Genomic DNA, 19,810 nt, shown 5'->3' on the forward strand with positions numbered 1-19,810 from the left:
GCTGGCACCCAAACAGATACCTAAACACTCATTTCAAAACAAGCAAGTCAAACACAAGAGGGACAAGATACTCTTCTTCTCCCCTGAGAGTAGATCCACACCTAAAACCAGATCCTCTGAGCAATGCCTCACCTCAGTCAAATGATTCACACCACTCAACAGATCAAAAGATCTTATCCAAACACAAATGATCCACAGACACCCTAAACACCACGCAGACAACTATTGAGAGAACTACCCGTCACCTTGTTGTACGCGTCTAACAGAGAAGTCAAAGCAGGAAGGTGGTGCAAAGTAATGCCTGTCAAGTCAGATGAACCTGCACTCACAGTAGTTAATTACTCGGAAAAAAAAGGTACCTCAGAAAAAATGAACAGCATTTCATGAGAATCGAGGGTGGGAGGAAGATAGCATTGTTTGCATATGCTTTTTATTGTGGTCACCTGCACCTACCTCCAGTGAGACTGAAAGTAACCTCAAAAAGGAAGTAGGAGAGGCTTACTTTGACATCAACGCTGCTGCAAAACATATTCCAAGAGATACTATTTTGACGTTTTATTCTGTATGCAGACAGGATGAAGCACTGGTGAACAGAGCAGAGAGAAGCATGTGTTTTTTTTTATAAAATCTGCAAGTTGAAGTGAAGATTTGAGGTGACCGAGGTGGACTGCACACGACTCATCTTTAGAAGTCAACATTCACGATACGGGAACAATACAAAGCTTTGGAATTACAAGGATTTCAAAAATATAAATCGAGAGGAACTGAGATTGAGGTGCTATTTGACACACCTACGGATATCTCGTCTTCTAGGATACTGGATCACTCGGACTCAACATCGTGACAATGCCTGTGATTGTACTGGAAGCCAGAGACTTCATCAGCCCCCTTTTCTTGGTGCGGACCTGGGAAGTCCTTTCCGGCTGTACCACCCTCAGTCTTGTGGCCTCTTCAGAGTTCAACAAAAATTCATCTAACCTGGAACCCTCAACATTCAACACATTCAGGATCTTCTGCATGTTTACCTGGTGCTTCTTCTTCGTCCTTACACTCCTCATCCACATTCTCAGCGTCATCCAGTTTCACAGCCTCATCCCGATATCCTGGAAGAACCTGACTATGACAGTGGCAGTCTTAGGCGCACTGATGTGTCTAAGTGCTTCTGTGGTTTTCCCTTGGATCATCAAGCATCATCAAACCGTGTCGCCGCGCCCCGTGGCAGCTGCTGTGGCCTCCTGCCTCACGTTCCTGGCCTACACCTCAGAGTCTTACGTTCTCCGTACCCAAGCCCATGAGCAAAGAGGATACATGGGCAGCATGCCTGGTCTCCTCAAGATACTCCAGCTGTGGGGAGGCTGTCAGATGATACCGCTGATTGTGGAGGTGGTCTGTGGACTGCCTAGTGGACTACACATGTGGCAGCTGTGGGCCTCTGGCGTGTCCTACACTGTGTGCATCCTCATGTCTCTTGTCACAGTGGTGGTGATATTAGGTGACTTAGCTGGGCGATGCTTTCTACCTTTTGACAGATTTTTGGCTGGTTCCAGTCTGATCGGGGTGCTGCTTTATATGGTGGCCACAGTGATTTGTTTTACTAAGATACTGCAGCTGACTGGCTCTGGACAAACAGCACCTGACAAAGAGCTGGTTATCATGGAAACAGTAATTGCCAGTGTTACACTGTTAGCTTATACAGTGGACATGGCCTTCTCCATTAAACTATTGTGTGATAGGAGTCATGCATGAAACAACACATTAAATGTGTAATGTAATGTCTTTGGGAAGTTTGTAAAAGTCAAACTGAGTGGATTTTTTTCTAATTTGCTGTTAATTATTGCTGTGTAATCAAATTCTTTCTCTAGACCTATACATTTCTAACTTTTAAAACCAGTGCAAGTTGGTCACATACTAAACTCAAAAACAAGACATGTATGATACTCATCATTATGATATATTGTTTTGGCGAGCTCTGCAAATGGTATTGGTTTAACTGACACGTGAGAGAGTTATGTGACATTTATGGTGCACTTCTTTATGCAATCACTAAACCTGGCGGGTGTGACGGGTGCACACATCATCCTTTATAGTCATAACAACATGGCGTATGCACTGTAGTGGAGCTGAAGCACAGTCACACCTGGTAAAACTTCAATTATAAACTGTTGTCTGTGGACGTATACTTTAAAATATATAGGGCCTGAAATGAAGAAAACTGACACCAAAAGATGCAGAATGATAATAAAAATGTGTTTGTCTTATCACTCACAAGTCATGAGCATGTCAAATGTAGTGTTTGCTTTCAAATTAGACACTTTAAAGCCAATCAAGCTTAGATTAGCCTCAATTTAAAGAGACCATTTGCAATTCATGAACACTAGGTGGCAACATTCTATTAGCATGTGCACCTGTTCCAGTAACAGGACGGAACTTAAAGAGGAAGATCTATGAAAGGAATGTGTTGGTCCCAACAGTGTTAAACAGTGTTTAATGTGAATGTGTCAGTGTTTCTATTCCCACAAACAAGATACACACCTGATACACAATTGATGTGAGAAACACAACAAAATAACCAAACCAGGAAAACATCTTCCAGTTTTTGTTAGATGGCTGTTCTGATATTGATTGAACAAAAGTTGATGAACTCACTTAATTATGAGGTCCTGTAAATATTGGTAACACATCACTTTTTTTTTTTTTTTACAAAACTCTTTGTATTGTTCTTTCTGTCTGTCTGTCTTTCTTTCTTTCTTAATAGACAAGAGAAGATTAAAAGCAATATTACAGATGTTAAATTGTGTGCTGCTTTTAATCTCACCTGGCTCATTTAAAACTGGTTCCCAGCAGGTTCCTGTTCTGCAGCATAAAGAGAATCAAATTACAACATCGAATAGAAACAGGACGAATCAACAGGAACGAGATAACAGCAGAACAGGAGCAGCTTCATAGGCACTACACAGGAGAGGATTTTACTGTGTTCCCTCATCAGACGCTGTATGCTTGTTTGAAACATTAAATATCATTCATCGCTCTGATGTATTATGAGATCTCATTTCATGAGTTCAGTGTGTGTCAAAACTCAGACCTGGTGATGCATCCCTGTGCTGTATCTTGGAAGCAGAGCAGGTTGTGTTGGAGGAGAGTTAAAGTATTGGATGTGAAAGTTAAGTAGCTTGGTTATTGGTGTAGATCAGAGAGGTCAGGACATCAGAGTGTGAGAGCACTGTTAGATCTTATGGGGCTCTACTGCTACTGTGTAGTCTTGCCATGGCTTCCTTCCTTCCTGTTGATAGAAGTGTTGCATGTAGAGACGGTATGGCTGAGATATGGTCTCCTCTTGTTTTAACCTATGTACAGTTTACTCTATTCACTTTCTCACATCTGCCTCCTCATCTGCTCCAGGCCTGGGAAGAAGATACGTCGAAAATTCGATAGCCAACGCTGGAGCAAGTTCTCCCGGTGCTCGGGCTCGACTGCTCTGGCCTTGACAGACTGCTACGTTGTTTCTTTAAGGAACTGTTGTCAGCCGCTCGGTTGTCAACAGGCTGAGCGAGGAGACGAGCTGCTGATACGGCTCAGTACGTGGAGCCGACAACATTAACGTTACCGGACGTTACCGTGGAGAGGAAAAATCATTTCACTCGCTGTGGGAGTTCCATTTTGTTCGGTTTAACCAGAGAAAAGATGAAGTCCCGTGTACGCGGTGAGCTATCTTTGACTTGACTGTTTTGTTTTTCAGCGAGTACGGTGTGATAACTGTGGCCAGGGGGGACTTTAAAACTATTAGAAGTAAGCTACTTTTTCTTTTTCTGCCACTCCTTCTATTTAGTTTACAGAGAAGTTCTAAGAGAGCTAATTGAGGCCAAACAAAGTGAGTGAGTTGACGCTGTCGTTAGCTTGTTACCATACCTGCCCCAGCAGGCAGGCTGGGCTCCCCGGCCGTTGTTAGAGTTCTGCCATCAAAGCTTGACCAGACTCTACTCAGACAAACTCAGCGTGTTTATTAGCAGACAACAGTCCCTCCACAGCACCCACCCATGGGGGAACTGCTGGTGGACATGCCTTTTATTGTTAGGCCATATGGTTAGTTCTCAGTGCACACAGGGTAAACAGCACAAAGCAAATACTCTCCCTGTGCACTGTCAGTCTTGGTGGTTGTGTGGTTACGTCTTTAATCATTTTGTATTTCTCTGGCTGATAACGTGCTCCTCAGCAGCCCCCCTGAGCACCATGGACGTTTGAAACTCGACTCTCCAGCAGGCAGATGCAAGTCCCAGGCTGGATTGAATGGCACTGAGGATACAAGGTAAGCACTTAGCCAGTAAATCTGAACTCATTATTGATCCGTTTCCTGAGCTACAAATGACCTCAGTGAGGGCAAAGTCTAGAGAAGAGAGAGAGAGAGAGAGGCTGAATTAACTGAGCTCAGGAGAGTGAAGATCAGAGTAGGTATACACAATAATCAAGCGTGTGCAAATGCTGCTAGAGATCACAGGAAAGTTTAGGGATAAATCAGTATCAAGTGATGCACCCAGCCCGAGGGACTGCAGAGAGATGTGGTGGAAATGACGAAATATTGAGTTTTACTTGCCGTTGTCTTCTTTGCTCTCAACAAACCTGGCCTGTAGGTGACTGACTGTCAACGGCTTTTAAAAACACCACAGACCTCAAGGCAGCGAGAGGAGAGACTTGTTTTGTGTTCAAACACATTTGTACAGTTATAGGCCAAGACTTAGCTCTGAAGTAGGGGCCCACCGTTACACTTCGGGGCCTGCAAGTAAACTCCCAGAGGTATGGATGTTAAAGTCAACATCAGCAAGGTGTTCTACAGGTTTCTTTGCACACATTGACCTCAAGGTATGTTTAAAATGTTAAGTAACTTGCTGAGCAAGGTTTCTCTGCATAATGACCTCCTCTCATTTAATGAGTATACTCCTGACGCTGGTCCCTCTCTCTTACAAAGGAAAACATGAAAGACGTCTTCTAAGGGAATCTTACGCTGTCTATAAATAGCCTTTGATATCTTTGGGCCAGAGTCATGTGCAGTAATGATGATTTATTGATCACAAAATCTGCTGAGGCGATCTACACCCCCATGTCCCTATGCCACGGCCCAGTCCGACACACCAGGCTGTGCTTTTGGGTGCTATTGAATTTCTAGCATTTTTTTGATCACTTGCAGGTCACAGGTTTATTACTACACTATGGCCCTGACGTTGTCTTTGTCATTTTATTGCAGTCTTCCCTTATGTCTTTGCTTAGGCTTACGGTAGCTTTGCTTAGGTCAGACAATTCAACAGTTGCCATGTTGTTTGTTGTTAATGGTGATTTGGATTCCAGAGCTACTAGATTTTGTACATTCTACTGTGAGAAGGCCACTATCCATACTGAACATTGTTTTCAGCACGATATCTTCATCACTTCCTCACAAGGGTAATCCCTCTTAAAACCTTATTCAGGGCGTTTAGAGCACAGAATGTCAAAGAGAAGAGACTTAATGAGACACTATAGCATTCACCTTTTGTGGCTGTTTTTCAGGGAGAGGCATTTAGGTTTGAAATGAATTGCACACATTAAGACATCTTAAGCAACATTTCAGTGTAAATGATAAGTTGGCATTTACATTCACCACATATTGTGCGCTATAGTGTAATATATCATCTTAATTCTTGACAAATTTCACTTCACAGCCTTAAACATCATTTTGATTATTTTATGTGGTCTTAAAAAAAAAATATTATCTATATTTGCCACATGGAAATGATAATGATTTCAACCATATGGGCGTAGGTGCAACTAGACTGGTAATCTGGACTGTGGTTTTGAGTTTCTCTGTAACACGGAGGGGCTTTTCAAAAGGTCATATTAAATCCGCAAGGATAATATTTCTTATAACTGATGTGGCAATGTCTTCTACATGGTATGAAATCAGTGTGAACAAAACAGTGGGGGATGGCTGAGTGCATGGGGTCATTTAAAGGATAAGACTGGGCTATCAATAGTAGATATACTAATAAAAAGAATGCTAGATTAAGGAGACTTAAGCTGTATCAACCGCTGGCTACACAAGCACACCACTAATACATGGGATCAATTCAAATTTGTTAATAAAAAGATAAAATAGAACCAGTGTTATTCTTTACCCGACACCTGTTACATGTACGACCCAGTACGCTGTGTGTGCTTGGCTGTCATGTCAGAAAGGCTGAGTGAGAGATGAAGATGTCTGTTTGTTAGAGAAAGAGAAAAACATCCACATGGATCCAAGTTCTGTGAGAGACAGAAGGAGGTTTAGGGTTTGAGCAGCAGGTGACCTTTCACCAGTGTTATTTTCTTCAAATGGACTGCGTCATATTAATCTTTCACAGTGAGACATGGAACATGCGCTGCTTATCATACTCTGCATAGGAACTGGCTGACACCCCTGTTGACTGTACACCTGTTCATAGCGTTGACTCACTTTATGGCCATCCAAGTTCTCACCAGGTCTAACCTAATTTTATAAAACTGAATTTGTCTTGTTCTGGTCACGGTGAGCTGTAGACAGTTTGATATATTCTTTATCAAGTAGAAATCTCTCAGGGACAGTCGATTTGGTTTCCCTTCAGAATTATCCTTTACAATTCACTTCAATGGCCCCTCACAATAGAATATGATTTTAGTCTACCACACAAGATGGCTTTTAAATATTACTCAAGAGTTGCACAACATGTTTCCACTGTGGTCTGTTTGACCTCTGATCCAGACCTATGAGATAAGAAACTTTTAGGCAAATGCAGGTCAGCTTGCCTTCTGTCATATGGTAGCCATATTTAGCTTTTGGCTCTTAAACATCATGGTTTTCAGGATTCCTGACTCAAGGCCTGTTTGGATTAAATAAATACAAACCAAGCCACCTCTTCTAGCAATACAGCCTTTTGATTTAATCAATAAGAGGTGCTAGTTAGTGCTTTGTTTCAAGGTTTACTCACTACTCTGCTTGTTCAGCCATCTTGTCATGCTCCCTTTGACACGTTTCCTTGTCTACATGTACAAAGTGATGTTTGATGTTTAAGAATACATTTTTGTATTCCATAATCACTGGCCCAGCGCCACTGTGCTACCAATCTTGAGAACAATGCAAAGGCAATAAGCCTATCCGACTGTCACATGAGTGTGTGCCTGTGGAGGCAACTTAGTTTTTATCGGAGCAATGTCCAGGGCTTTGTTGGACACGTGGTCTTTGCAGAATTCCACAGAGGGGTGTGTCTTTGTTGATTACTAAAGAACTTTTTGAAGGTGTCTGTCAGTAAGATCGTGGTAGTGCGCTGGACAGCACGATATCTAGAAAGCCATGATATCTAGATATTTTGTCGTACTCCTCAACAGCTCTACATCCAGATCTGTGTTATCAGTTTTCCTTGTCTTAAATAAGGGAAAGTAAGAACTGCCACTCAAAGTTGAATGTACTTTTAAGCCTTTTGTATAATGGCAACTGTAGAGCTGCAAAAAAAAATCAATTAATCAATTAGTTGGTTGACAAAAGACTAATTGGGAACTAGTTTGATAATCAATTAAAGATGAAGTGATGAATTGAAGCAAAAAATCCAAATGATTGATTTTCTTCCTATTCTTGGTTTTGCATTAAAATAAATTATAAACATACTTGAGGAGGTCATTTTGGGCTCTATGATATTGTAATGTGATATTTTCTAATTTTATAGACCATTGTTGAATTCAGAAAACAATTGTTAGATTGATCAGTAAGAAAATAACCATTAGATGTAGCCCAAAGCCACTGTGCTAGCAAGCAGCAGTGTTGTTACAGAAAGGTGCCGCTCCCTCACCTCTCTAACCGTTGAAGTAATGACCATTACTGAGACCTCAAGAGAATTCATCAGTCTGCCAGCCGCCAACATTTATTGGCCTGTTTCAGATGCTGTCTCCACTGTGTGCTGACAGCACCATTCATCATCTTGCTACTGTCAGAATAAACACTTGTTACCAGAGGAAAGAGACAGAGGCAAGGTGGGAGGTGGGAAGATGTATAAATATAGCCTGTCTATAAATATTTCTTCACAGTTTCTCACCTGAAACTGCTCTTCCAGGCAGCATTTTGTGGGAGAGCAAAAATGCTGGGAAAAAGATAATCAGTGAATGAATTTGAGCCCTGAGGAATAGTGCAGCTGTCTTTTAATAAGAAAGGACTCCTGTAGAATTTAGGCAATCAGTCGCTGACATCTACACAGTTTAGCTGAGACATGCTTTCTCTAATTCCTTTCACTTTGTCCAACACTGCCACCAATACATGTACGATTACTGCATTCCACACTCTTAGTTAAGTGTCTGCCTGATTTATTGTTGGCCAGCAGTGCGCAATTATTGCTAAATGAGGGTCCTGATCATATTTGAGAGATGCATTTGAGGAATTCTGATATTAAGAGGAAGCAAATTTTTTACACGACATTTTCCATCTTATTTGAATTACATCAGATATTGTAAACAACTTCCTTCTGTAATGTAAAATCATTAGTTTTATCATTAACTAATGTAAATCTGTTTTATTTGTCATGTGCTCTTCAAAGCCTGCTGTTGTGAAACTGTAACTAGGTAGCATGAAAATGTAATTGACTTTGACCGATAAGACCAGTTCTAGGTGAGGTGAGTGCTGTCAGAAACAGGAAAAATCTCCCCAGTTCTACAGAGAAAAGCTTCATTCTGCATTGGGTCCATCTATGGTGGTTCATGTCATTGTCTGTTTCTCATTCAGTATTTGTGGACATAATGAGTGTAGCCTGTTAACATTTGGCATGTACTCAGAAGTGTCGGGGGGGAAACACAATCTTTGTGGAGACAAAGCAGGAAGTTGGTCAGATCCTCTCCTGAGTTTGACCAGATGTGGCTGGCAGGGCAGACTGCTGCCCCAAAGGCCTGGATGCAGACCGTGGCCTGGCTTACTGCACCATTCCCATGTTCTCATGTTGGCTTGAAGGCTTGGCTCCAGCATGACTTGTTTTTGGCTCAATCTTTTGCTTCCTGTAAGCCTGTTAGGCTGGCAGCCTTTTTTTTTTTTACCATGACTTCTCTCAGAAATATAAAACACAACAAAACCAAGCAGTAGGTCAAGGCCTTATGAAACAGCATTGGCTGTTCTGGATAGCCTGTCTGCAAAACATGACATGGTGACATGACAAAGTCTTCCTTGATCCTGTAACAAGTGTCTTGTTTTCAAATTTTAATTTGGTTATTTAACAATTCACTTTAGGGGCACATGGTACTTACATGTGTGTAGCTGTGATGTGCCTCGCTGCCACAAGATTACTGAATAATGTTTGAAGTACGGTAAATTACTTAAAGTGGAATTGGAAGAACTTTCTAATTAAATGCATATAAACTAAAAAAACAAAACCAAAAAGAACAAAAGTTCAAATGTCTGCTTTGAAAACTATTAAGTGCTGTCAAAACGAATACATAGATGTGTGTTCTGTAACCGGAACGGAGACAGATCTATTTCCTTGATCATGTCACAGTTTTGTCACCACTGTAGTGGCTTGTTGACGAGGTTAAGCAGTTAATGAAGAGTGCATTATTTAGCATGAACAGCACGTGGATCAGTGAGCTGATGTGGTGTGAAATAGCCTGTATGTTACAGAGGATTAACGGCATCCAGAAACACAAGGCCTCTTTATGTTCTTCATAAGTAAAGGCAATCAGTAGTGTATGGTCTGGGTGGCTGTGGTTGTGTAAAGCCAGGGTCACTGTTCTATGAAAGCCTACTACTACAGTCTTTCTTCTCCCTCTCTGTTCTTTAATACAGATTCTGTTTTGCGTCCTAGCCTCGGTGGACACTCTGCCACATGCTCTCCATGAGTCACTGCTGTGATCCACAATAACTGAGCCAATGCAGGCAATAACTGAGCAATCTAACTGATAGCCATTTGAGCAGTGTTGACTCTTCCAAGTCTGTCATCAGGGCTTCGTCTTCAGAAGATCTAAAAATTCGCAATAAGGGAATATAATTGTATTCAACAAGTACCAAACCAATGCTTACTTAATCATTTATTGTATCTATTATGCATTAAAAACCATAGGGCCGTGTTCTCTACACTTTGTTTGTATTTTGCTTTTATCAGAGTAAAGTCTTATTTATAGAGTCGCAGTGATTAGTATCATGTTCATAATTGCTCTTTATGGAAAGAGTCTTGAGATAATGCTGTTAGGAATTGGCGCTATATGAGTAAAGATTGATTGATTGAATTCATAAATTTTTTTTAAAGTCACTTTTCAAGCAAAACTGCCAAACAATATGTAGTTCCAATATTATTCATATTATTATACAATGGTATAGTATACAAATATCTTTGGATTTTGGACTGATGGCTGGATAAAAAAACAACCGTGGTAAATTGTAATGGGCATTTTACACTTTGTCAACAATTATTTGAGAAATTTAATTGGCAGATTAATCGATAATTAAAATAATCGTTGGTAGCTTTTTCTTTTGACCTTGTTATTATGAGTAAACACTGAGATTGGATCCTGTCTAGTATATTAGAGGAAAGATTCGGGGCTCACAGTAGAAATATGAGGCTTTTTTTTGAAAGCACACTGAGAATCCTAGAGACAGCTGAGCCTAAAGAGGTGCAAACTTCCTAATCAGTAATTTACACGTCATGCAGTGATGCTGACCTTGATGTAGCCATTTGTTTAATAATACTATCTGTGCAGTTGCATGAAGAAATATTTTATACAATTTGGTCATCAGAAATGTTTGTTACTTCTGTCTATTTCTTTCCAACAATTATGGACAAACTGCAGACTTCATGCACTACACTTTGTCTCAAATATTGTTTGGATCTATTCCAACACACTGACTTGAAATGCTGAGAAAGTGGGATCTATGGGATTGAGGACATGCAGTACAACTAAACAGGGGTAGAGTTAAAGTGTAGTAGGTCTGTTGCAGGCTCTATCTCATCAACATTACACATGAACAGTTTTCACAGTGAACACATGAATGACATGAACTTTATATTATATTAGAGAGATATATCAGATCTTACCTCTTTTCCATGTGGATCTTATTGTTCATTGTCCATTGCATAAAACAATTGATTTGCTCTAACATAGCACTGTCATGAAACAGACACTGTATCTCTAAAAGTCATTTCTCAGGACTTTAGGATAGGCTTTTTTTTTGTTTTTACAGAGTTTTTTTGAAATCATACATTGCACATTGGTTTATTGGTTTTAATGATCTCAAATGTCATGAGACTGAATTACTGCTAGTGTGTGTTTTACCTGTGGCTGCGAAGGATAGCAATGACCTTCCAAAAGCAATAACATGATCATATTTTGTCAATAGACTTTGCTGGTTATCTTGTTTCAGGCAAGTGTGGCAAATGGCGCTTTTCCATTACACAGTTTTAGCACTACTCGTCCCGACTCGGCTCGGTTTGGGTCGTTTTCCATTACGATTGTGTACCACCTCAACGTGGGTGGGGTCATCATAGCAAGGCGTAACTTGTATGCGGCACAAACACAAACACAACTAAGGACATGGAGTGTTTGGTTTGCGTGTAGCTGTTTACCTCGTTCACAGAAATAATAAAAATGCCCGGCGGGTTTGATTCTTGTGAATGAGTCGCTCTCATGACTCATCCAGTGACGTCACTCCCTGGCCAATCAGTGGCCTGCAGTCTGTAGATTTAATTTTTGGCTCGACTCAGCTCGCTTGGAACCCCGGCCGAGTCGGTACTAAAAAAGTACCTGGTACCAGGTACTATCACCTAGTGGAAAACCATAAAGGTCGAGTAGAGCCGAGTAGGTGCTAGTGGAAAAGCGCCAAAAGTGTGCTCCAGTTGACAGAGAAAGGACAGAGAGACAGGTTACATCTATAATGATCTCACCAACCAACATTTCAGTCCCCACCCGTCTCACCAGTTTGTCAGCATTCTTGAATAGTTTCTATTCTGTTGGGCTGCTAATGTTTATTTGTCTCCAGAATCTGAGACTACTCTCTGAAATGCATTTACCACTTCACCATGGCCTCTTAGTCACTCCCTCACTCACCTCTGTCTCAACCACTGCAGTTACCCCTATGTGTCACACTGCTCTGCTTACTCGTCTACTCTGTATTTGTCATTTCTCCAGGTACACAAACAAAGAGAGGGATTACATTCCAGATTTACATTCACATAACTGACAAAGATTATTGCCCTTTCTTTTATATTTATCATTAGGTCAAAGCACCTGAGAGTAATATCATATGTTTCCCCCACCTCAACATTTACTTTAATAACAGTGCCAAACATTGGGCATTCAGTAGTTCTTGTGCACCTATTAGATATCTGTGACTTACTGACGGGGCTGTTAACTGTTATGTACTGTAGCTGCAATGTTGGCAGTAGCATTAATGTGAGCACTGGGCTGTGAGACTCTTTGCAAGTCATTAGCTAAACTGACAGTGTAAGCACAGGGAAAGCCATTACTACTCAAAATAAACAGCAGTTTCTAATCCCTTCCTAGACAGCCTGGATAAGGTATAGTAGTTTGGGGTTTCATTATCTCTCCCAGGGTTGAATGTGTGAGGCATGTTTGCAAGTGTTTTTAATGTCTTTTATCTCTTGTACTTTAATATCTGTCGCTTATCTCTTCGTGCCACTGATGTCATCTGAAATACTGCTGTATGACATTTGAGATGCTCTGAGGAGGCTGGTCCATGGTGTTGTAATGGCAGAAAGCAATGGCCATGATGACTTGCAAAAATATCCTTAGTGTGGTTACTGAGCTGCAAGCACAGGAAACACTGTCAGCCAGTCCTAATTATAATTTTGGCCCACATGAGATAGTGACAGTATTGTGAGAAGGTTGACTTTTAAATTCATTTCTTCATGGGAGCATTTACCCTATGAAGCTAGGAATCTGAACTGTTAAAAAAGCATGCCGTCAAGTCTTCATGCAGATACACGTTTTTGCTTCCAGAAAACAGACAATACGAGTGATCCTTGTCTATTGTTGGAGGCTGTGAACGCTAGCAGTGTTCCACTGATGACATGTGTTTTTCCACTATCACATAACGTTTCTGTTTATTGTGATTCAGCCTCACTCCTAAGCAAGCTGCAAACAGATGCTGGCTGATAATTGCTTCCTTACTGCTCCAAAATGTCACATAATGAAGCATGTCATGGAGCAGCCTCCCACTACATAGTTGAAGCACCAATTTGGGTGCAAAACTGTGTACTTTTTATAATTGTTATAAAGCACAATATATTAAAGGTTGTCAGCAGTTATTGGGAGGTAGAGATTTGGACTGTGGCATTAGCCAACAGCTCTAAAGGTGAGGGTATACAGACATGCCTATGAAGGCATGGGACAGAATTTTTTTTAGTGCACCAGTTTTTTATCAGCTGGGTTAGCGAAAATGGATAACAATAAGTATCAAACTGTATGTGGACATTGTTAAAATAAAGTTGGGTATGTGGAAAATCTTCAACCATGTAATTTGCGACGACATCAGCCGAATGTGTTGAAAAGTAGAGCGAGACAAAAACAGACGAGTCCTTTTCCCCACAACTTGTGGGCAGCCTCTCACTGCAGATTCAGACTGTGCCAAAGTAATAACTAATGCTATGAAAGCGTTTATCACTGCTGATATGCGACTGCACTCCAACATAGAGAATACAGGATTTAAGCAAATGGTCAAAGTGCTGGAGTTCCACTACAGTGTTCCTTCACGTTTGCAGCTCAGTCCGTCCGTTGTACGTACGCTGTATATGAGCTGCAGCTTGAATCTACATTTGCAAACAAGTGATGAGGACCATGGGTTGTAATAAAAATGATTTTTAAAAACAAGCTTACAGTGGAGATCGACTGGCAGAGATCTGCACTCTACTGAGTGCACTTTTATATACATACATATATCTATATTCTAATTATCGTAACATGGACTTGTGGTTTATCGTAGTAATATCGTATTGTGAGGTTTTGGTATAGTTTTTTTGTTCATCATATAAAGGGGCGAATGCTAAAGTATTTTAAAAGGTTATAACAGCACGTCTACGCAACATGGTGTTGTACTGTACTTGGTGTTAACATCTTTTTTCATGTAGTTGAACAAGTTAATTGTGTTGCTCTGTGGCACAGGCACAAGCAGCATTCAGACACTGTTTGAGGATCAGACAAGTCTTTGAAGCATCCTGACCCCTTAAGGGCCTATAGCTGCCAGAGGGGGCTGCGTGCACCTCTCGCCCCAATGTTAGCTGGCGACCTTAAGGATAAGCGGTATAGAGAATGGATGGATGAGTTGTGCTCTTTATCACCAATGCTGCTAGCAAGGATGTAAGACATGCTCAATTTAAAATACTTGCAAATGGAACTAAATGCATTGAGCACATTTGTTAGACCTAAAGGAATAGACAGACTGCATTTGGGTGAGTAATTCTAAATATAAACAGAACTTTTCTTTGTTGACAAGGAAACTCCACAGGGCTCCCATTAATAATACAGGCTAAGTTAAGTTGTGGGGTTTCAACTGAATCATCTGCTTTTAATTACATCTCACCAGCAAGTCCTGCTTCCGTTCATTTGAACAATACATTCAATGTCCAAACACAGAAAGCTATTTATAGCTACTCAGTTCATGTTTGTATGTGTAAGAGCTCTGTGAGTCTCTTCTCATTACCAGTGTGGACACCGTGATGAAGAAGAAGTGAGCTGTGAACATGTCTCCAATGAGTCCAAAACATGAGGGTTAATGAGGCTAGCTTGCTTCTGAAATTAGCTTCATCAGCATCAATGGCAAGATTTCACTTGCTCAGTCCGTCCATTGGGTAAGGGTAAGGCGCTTCTTCACTACATTCACAAACATATACTGTACATACAGAACTCCCCCTCTTTATCAACAGTCTGAATGTGCTGCTAGCAAATGCTGCTAGGTCCTTTGAGTCTTGTATGTTAAAATGAAATCCATGTCCAACTGGCACTCAACTAGAATGGCCTCATTGTGTTGCTGCTGACTGAAGGCTGACCAGCTTGGGACAGAGGTGGCTGGCAGACTGCCTGGCTGGGTAACAAGCTCACTCGTGACCCATGTGACAATGAGTAGCCAAGTTGTGTCTGTATATGAGTGAGCCAGCATGACCTCATGCCACCTCTGTTGTCCAGACAAGGCACAAGGATGCCATTCCAAAATGTCAGCAAGACATTACCATAATTCTATTTTCACTATCAGAGGATGTCACATAAGTGTGAATGGGGCAACAGTTTGATCACATTTTGTTGCCACATGTGTCCTCGTGTTTTCCCAGCAGTGCAGAAAAATAGTTTGTGAAGTTGAAGCATTAAATACACCAACGATAAATTGTGTTTTGTTTTTCTTTCTTTTGGCTATTACAAAGTCCCACATACCAAGTGTTAAATAGGAATGGGGAAGAATTTTAGACAGAAGGAAAAGTATAACTTAAAAATGAATTCCTTTCCATCAAAAGCGCATTGTTCTGCATTATAGCTTAGTAGCAGACTAGATGTAGAGTAAGTAGAGTAAAAACAGTAGTACCCCCAAGACCTATTTCCCCTTTTCCCCATGATGAAATGTTAAAGCTGAATTGGTTCTGTGAGTACATTGAATCTGAATATCTGTCCATCAGCCGATCCGTCTGACTACTTTATTAATGTAGCTCATATAAGGCTAGATCCTTTTCTTTGTCCTGTACACATACACCTGAAGTTGCTGTCAGCTGATCGCCCAGAGTCATTATGCAATATTAAATCATTCCAAACATTCCAACTCTAGTTTGTCATCAGGTCAACAGGCTGATGTCTGTTGTGCCCTTGAATGCAGTGTTGCAAAAATGGTTTTATTGCATGCCATACACTATGATTGACCTACATACACCTGGCAAGGCCATGGAAGCATTGTGGCAATTGTTTTAGTTTGTGGGCCAAGGTTTGAGATAGGGCTTATGGTCACGAGTCTGTTTTTATGTGGGTTGAATGTTCATAAAGTAATGTGCAAAGGCTAGAGCTCACACCAAAAAGTGCTATATTCTCACTATTCTCATTACCACCTTAAAGTCTTGTTTGTTCTCAAAAGGCCGCTGTTGCATTCGTATGCCTGGTAGGTCTTGATTGTTGTTTTAGCCCAGTTATCTTTGTTGGGCGTCACTGGGCTTCTTGATTTTGCTGAATATTTGAGCAGTTTGTGGTACGTATGTGCAAACGTGTCAACAGGTGGTGAGTGGGATTGGGGTTTATAATCATTAGGTTTATGTGCATTTGTGGTGATTTAAGATGCCTGATTGCTGCAAAACTGATGTCTGATGCAACCAATTTGGTTTAGAGATACAACCCTGCATTTTTCAGCAACCTCACATGCTAATACACATCTGTGTGTGGAAAAAGCACAACTAACGTAATATGCTGTTGTTGGCCTTTCTAGATAGATGATAGATTTTAAGATATTTTTAAAGATAGGACACAATCCAGTGGTTGGCTGACTGCCTGACAAAGTGATAAGCGGAGCTAACTTCCTTTATCAACACAAAATGTTGAACATTTGCTTGGGTAGCTGCTTGGATTGGATGCTAATTTGCTATCCTGTAATATACTAACATGCAGTGTAAAGGACCTATCAGAGGAAAATTTTAATTGACTTGAATCTAGATTTTTTTAGGTCTACATACTGGTTCTTCAGTGCTTTCACCATCAACAGCATCTCATGGAAAGGATACCTACAGAACTAGACCAATAGGATCCTTTTTAACCTGTTTAACCAAAAACAGCTCTTGTATTGCACTGACTAAACAGTCATTTTACCACATAGAAAGATAGTTTCTTATCTACTGCTGTCCAGATTGGTTAATTTGTTCTCTGTTTTAAAGGTTTGAGTCCAACACAATATTTGTGTAACACACAATAACACAAAGTCCCACAGTAACACAAACATACTAACTGATCGAGGCGGACTAGTAACCCTCTTGTGAAATTGTGTTTTTTGTCATCAATCATGTCGGGTTGCTTTGAATATAGCAATATAATGGTTATTTCAGGTTAAACAAAAAGGATTTTATAGGTCTGTATAAAAAGAAAAAAAAAAACTCCAATCCTGATCTGACTCCTGTTTGTGGCAAAGACGAGCACTTTTCGTGGATTTACTTTTATCTGGCCCAATTGCCTGGAAGGATCGCATACAACCACCGTCTCTGGACCACCTCCCGTTGGCAGAGGCGATCTACCAGTTCTAAAAGTTCTTTTTGTAGACATTAGACATTTCCAACTCAATGTGTAACAATAGGGAAGAAAGTGAAATGGTGAATAATGGAAGCCTAAGCTATGTCTTGTTTTGACCCACAAACAGTCACAAAATAGTAAATAGTCACTGATTCATTTTCTATCTATTAACTAATTCATTAACTAATTGTTGATTTAGTCTGATTTAGTGTCTCATATTCTCCTTCTTTACAGACTGCGACTCAGTGGGAGTACTGCAATGACTAGCCAGCACCCTGGCCATGCAGAGAGTGCCCACACCACAGAAAAACAGTCACCACCAGTCTCCCCCAAGCTCCATGTCCAGCGTTCACTGTCAAAGGAGACCATCACCATCCACTTCTCAGCCCTTGGGAAGGAGGAAGAGGAGGAGGAGGAAGAGCAATTCAGGAAATCTGTCTCCACTACCTCAGCCGCTCAGGATGACTCAAATGTTGTGACAGCCTTAGAGGCAAGTGAGGAGATGTTCGAAGGGGTGCCATTGGACTCTGCAGCTGTTGCTGTCATCCCTGAATCATCCCTACTTTCTCCAGTTTCTAGACGTCACACTAACAGTTCTCCCACACAAACTCTGTCATCCCGAATGGCTGAGCAAAAAGGCTCAACTTCTACTTCATCTCCGACTAAATCTTTGAGCTTTCCCACCAGTGACAAACCCTTCCTTAGCTTGGTGAAGTCTCTCTCCTCTGACATAGAGTCGCGTGATGGGAACCCTTCTGTTGCTGCTCCTACAGTAAGGCACAGGCACCTGATGAAGACTCTCGTCAAATCTTTATCTTCAGATACATCCCAGGACTCATCTTCCTCCTCTGCACCCTACCGTCTTCCAGAATCACGCCTTAACCTGCAACTCTTCAAGCAATTCACCCAGTCCCGGATGCCGTCTGCTACTGTGTCATCAGCTGGGGATTCTAAAACTGCCCCTTCCTCCCCATTAACCTCTCCAGAAAACCGCAGCTTCTTCAAAGTGTCAGAAGTCGAGGCAAGAATTGAAGACACTAAGCGGCGACTCTCTGAGGCCATTTCCGAACCGCTCCAACTGCTCAGCAAGATCATAGATGAAAAGAGTGGCAGCAGCATTTACCGCCCCAAAGGCCTCTCTGCCAGTGCCACAGAACTGTCCAACATAACTTCGATCAATGGTCACCTGGAGAGCAACAACAATTACTGCATCAAGGAGGAAGAAGGAGATGACTGGGAGACTGAAAGCCCTAACAGCGGGGCTTCTGGTCCAGCTGAATCACCTGTCCCCCCCTCTGTTGACACTAAGAGCCCCAACAAATCATCTTCACTTGCCATGTCGTTGGACAAATGCTCGATGTCCACTCTTGCTAAACAAGAGGATGAGGACTATTGCATCCTGTACAGTGAGGACTTTGATACTTGTACTGACACAGAAGGTGATGGTGGTGATAGAACTGATGGCACTGGTACAGGGAGTCAAACTAAAGTGGCACTCAGTGGTAGTACTGAACCAAGCAGTGAAGATGAATCAGACAGTATGGAGCCGGCGCAGAGTGTTCCACACTACACTCTCATCATCCTTACTCTACTGGTCTATGGGTACTTTGTATTACCTCTGCCCAGTTATATAGGAGGAATGCTGCTTGGGATCGGGCTAGGATTTCTTTTAGCCATTGGTGTTGTGTGGCTGACGGGACCGAAACCTTCTGGCAGTAGTTTTAGACATCACAGACACCATGGAGAGCTGTGCAGTGTGACCAAGTTGGACATTAAGGAACCAGAAATCTATAAGGTCAGTGTATATTTCAAACTTCACTTTGTCATGCTGCAAAGGCCTTTAATGCCTTGAAGAATCTTTGCACCTCTAAGTGTTGATATGGTCATTTAGCATTGAAACAGAAACATGTTTTAATTGTTAACAGCTTACATTATGGCACATTTTATGAAAAGTGTTTTTAAGCACTTCGTTAGATTAAGGCACACCTCTGTAACTCTTTCAGGGCTGCAGTATTTCATGGAAACCAGTTAACCTCTTAAACAAACTGTACATTATCTTTCATTTTGCCACAGTGTTTGATAGATCACACAATAGAGAATTGATACATCTGTCAATCCACCTACTCTGTTACCCTATTCTGTGCAAGGTCATGGTGGGCTGGAGCTTCCCCTGGCACTGGGGTGGGGTACAACCAGGGCAGGTCACCACAGGGCTAATGCATACAGACAGACAAATATTTACATTCATCTTCACATCTATGTGCAATGTGATGCTTTAAAAAAGTACATGAGTTTTAGTTCATCGTGGCTCTGTGTACAGATGCATCAATAAGATGCTGTGGACAAAGGCAAACATGGAATCCAAGATTCACATTGATGTGACAAAACGGCAAATAAACTAGATGTTGATCCTGGGCTGAATTTAGCCAGAGAAACTTCAAAGTCTAAAATAGAAAGCAAATGACAACTGCTTATGTCTCCAGTTGAAAAGACAGTAGACTCTTTCATCAGCGTGAAGTTTGTAGAGACAGGTAACTCTTCTGTTGCTGTAGAAACATTACATGGGTGACAACAAACTTTTATTCTCCAGAAACGGTTTTGGATT

The 19,810-nt window shown here is 41.3% G+C and overlaps 3 protein-coding genes across 3 annotated transcripts in view; all 3 read left to right on the forward strand.

Annotated features, from left to right (window-relative positions):
• Positions 1-17,288, forward strand: part of exosc9 (exosome component 9) — a 360,435-nt gene extending 343,147 nt beyond the window's left edge. Inside the window, exon 13 of the transcript XR_011585958.1 lies at positions 17,279-17,288. The gene's annotated coding sequence lies outside the window, so the exon portion shown is untranslated. The remainder of the gene's footprint in view (positions 1-17,278) is intronic.
• LOC139199157 (myeloid-associated differentiation marker homolog) lies at positions 671-2,599 on the forward strand. Its single transcript, XM_070828183.1, has one exon. The coding sequence runs from the start codon at positions 847-849 to the stop codon at positions 1,744-1,746; it is 900 nt and encodes a 299-aa protein (XP_070684284.1). The 5' UTR covers positions 671-846; the 3' UTR covers positions 1,747-2,599.
• The window catches only part of LOC139223119 (testis-expressed protein 2-like), a 29,698-nt gene continuing 14,098 nt past the window's right edge, over positions 4,211-19,810 (forward strand). Inside the window, exons 1-2 of the mRNA XM_070855084.1 lie at positions 4,211-4,303; positions 17,440-19,000. Of these exons, the coding sequence (XP_070711185.1) occupies positions 17,465-19,000 (1,536 nt within the window). The 5' untranslated portion in view covers positions 4,211-4,303; positions 17,440-17,464. The remainder of the gene's footprint in view (positions 4,304-17,439; positions 19,001-19,810) is intronic.

Source organism: Pempheris klunzingeri, chromosome 3, assembly GCF_042242105.1.
Source record: "Pempheris klunzingeri isolate RE-2024b chromosome 3, fPemKlu1.hap1, whole genome shotgun sequence".
NCBI classification, from domain to species: Eukaryota; Metazoa; Chordata; class Actinopteri; order Acropomatiformes; family Pempheridae; genus Pempheris; species Pempheris klunzingeri.

Bases quoted from the DNA above. Each gene is read 5' to 3' on its own strand.
- LOC139199157 (XM_070828183.1), top strand. From the start codon at position 847: ATGCCTGTGATTGTACTGGAAGCCAGAGACTTCATCAGCCCCCTTTTC.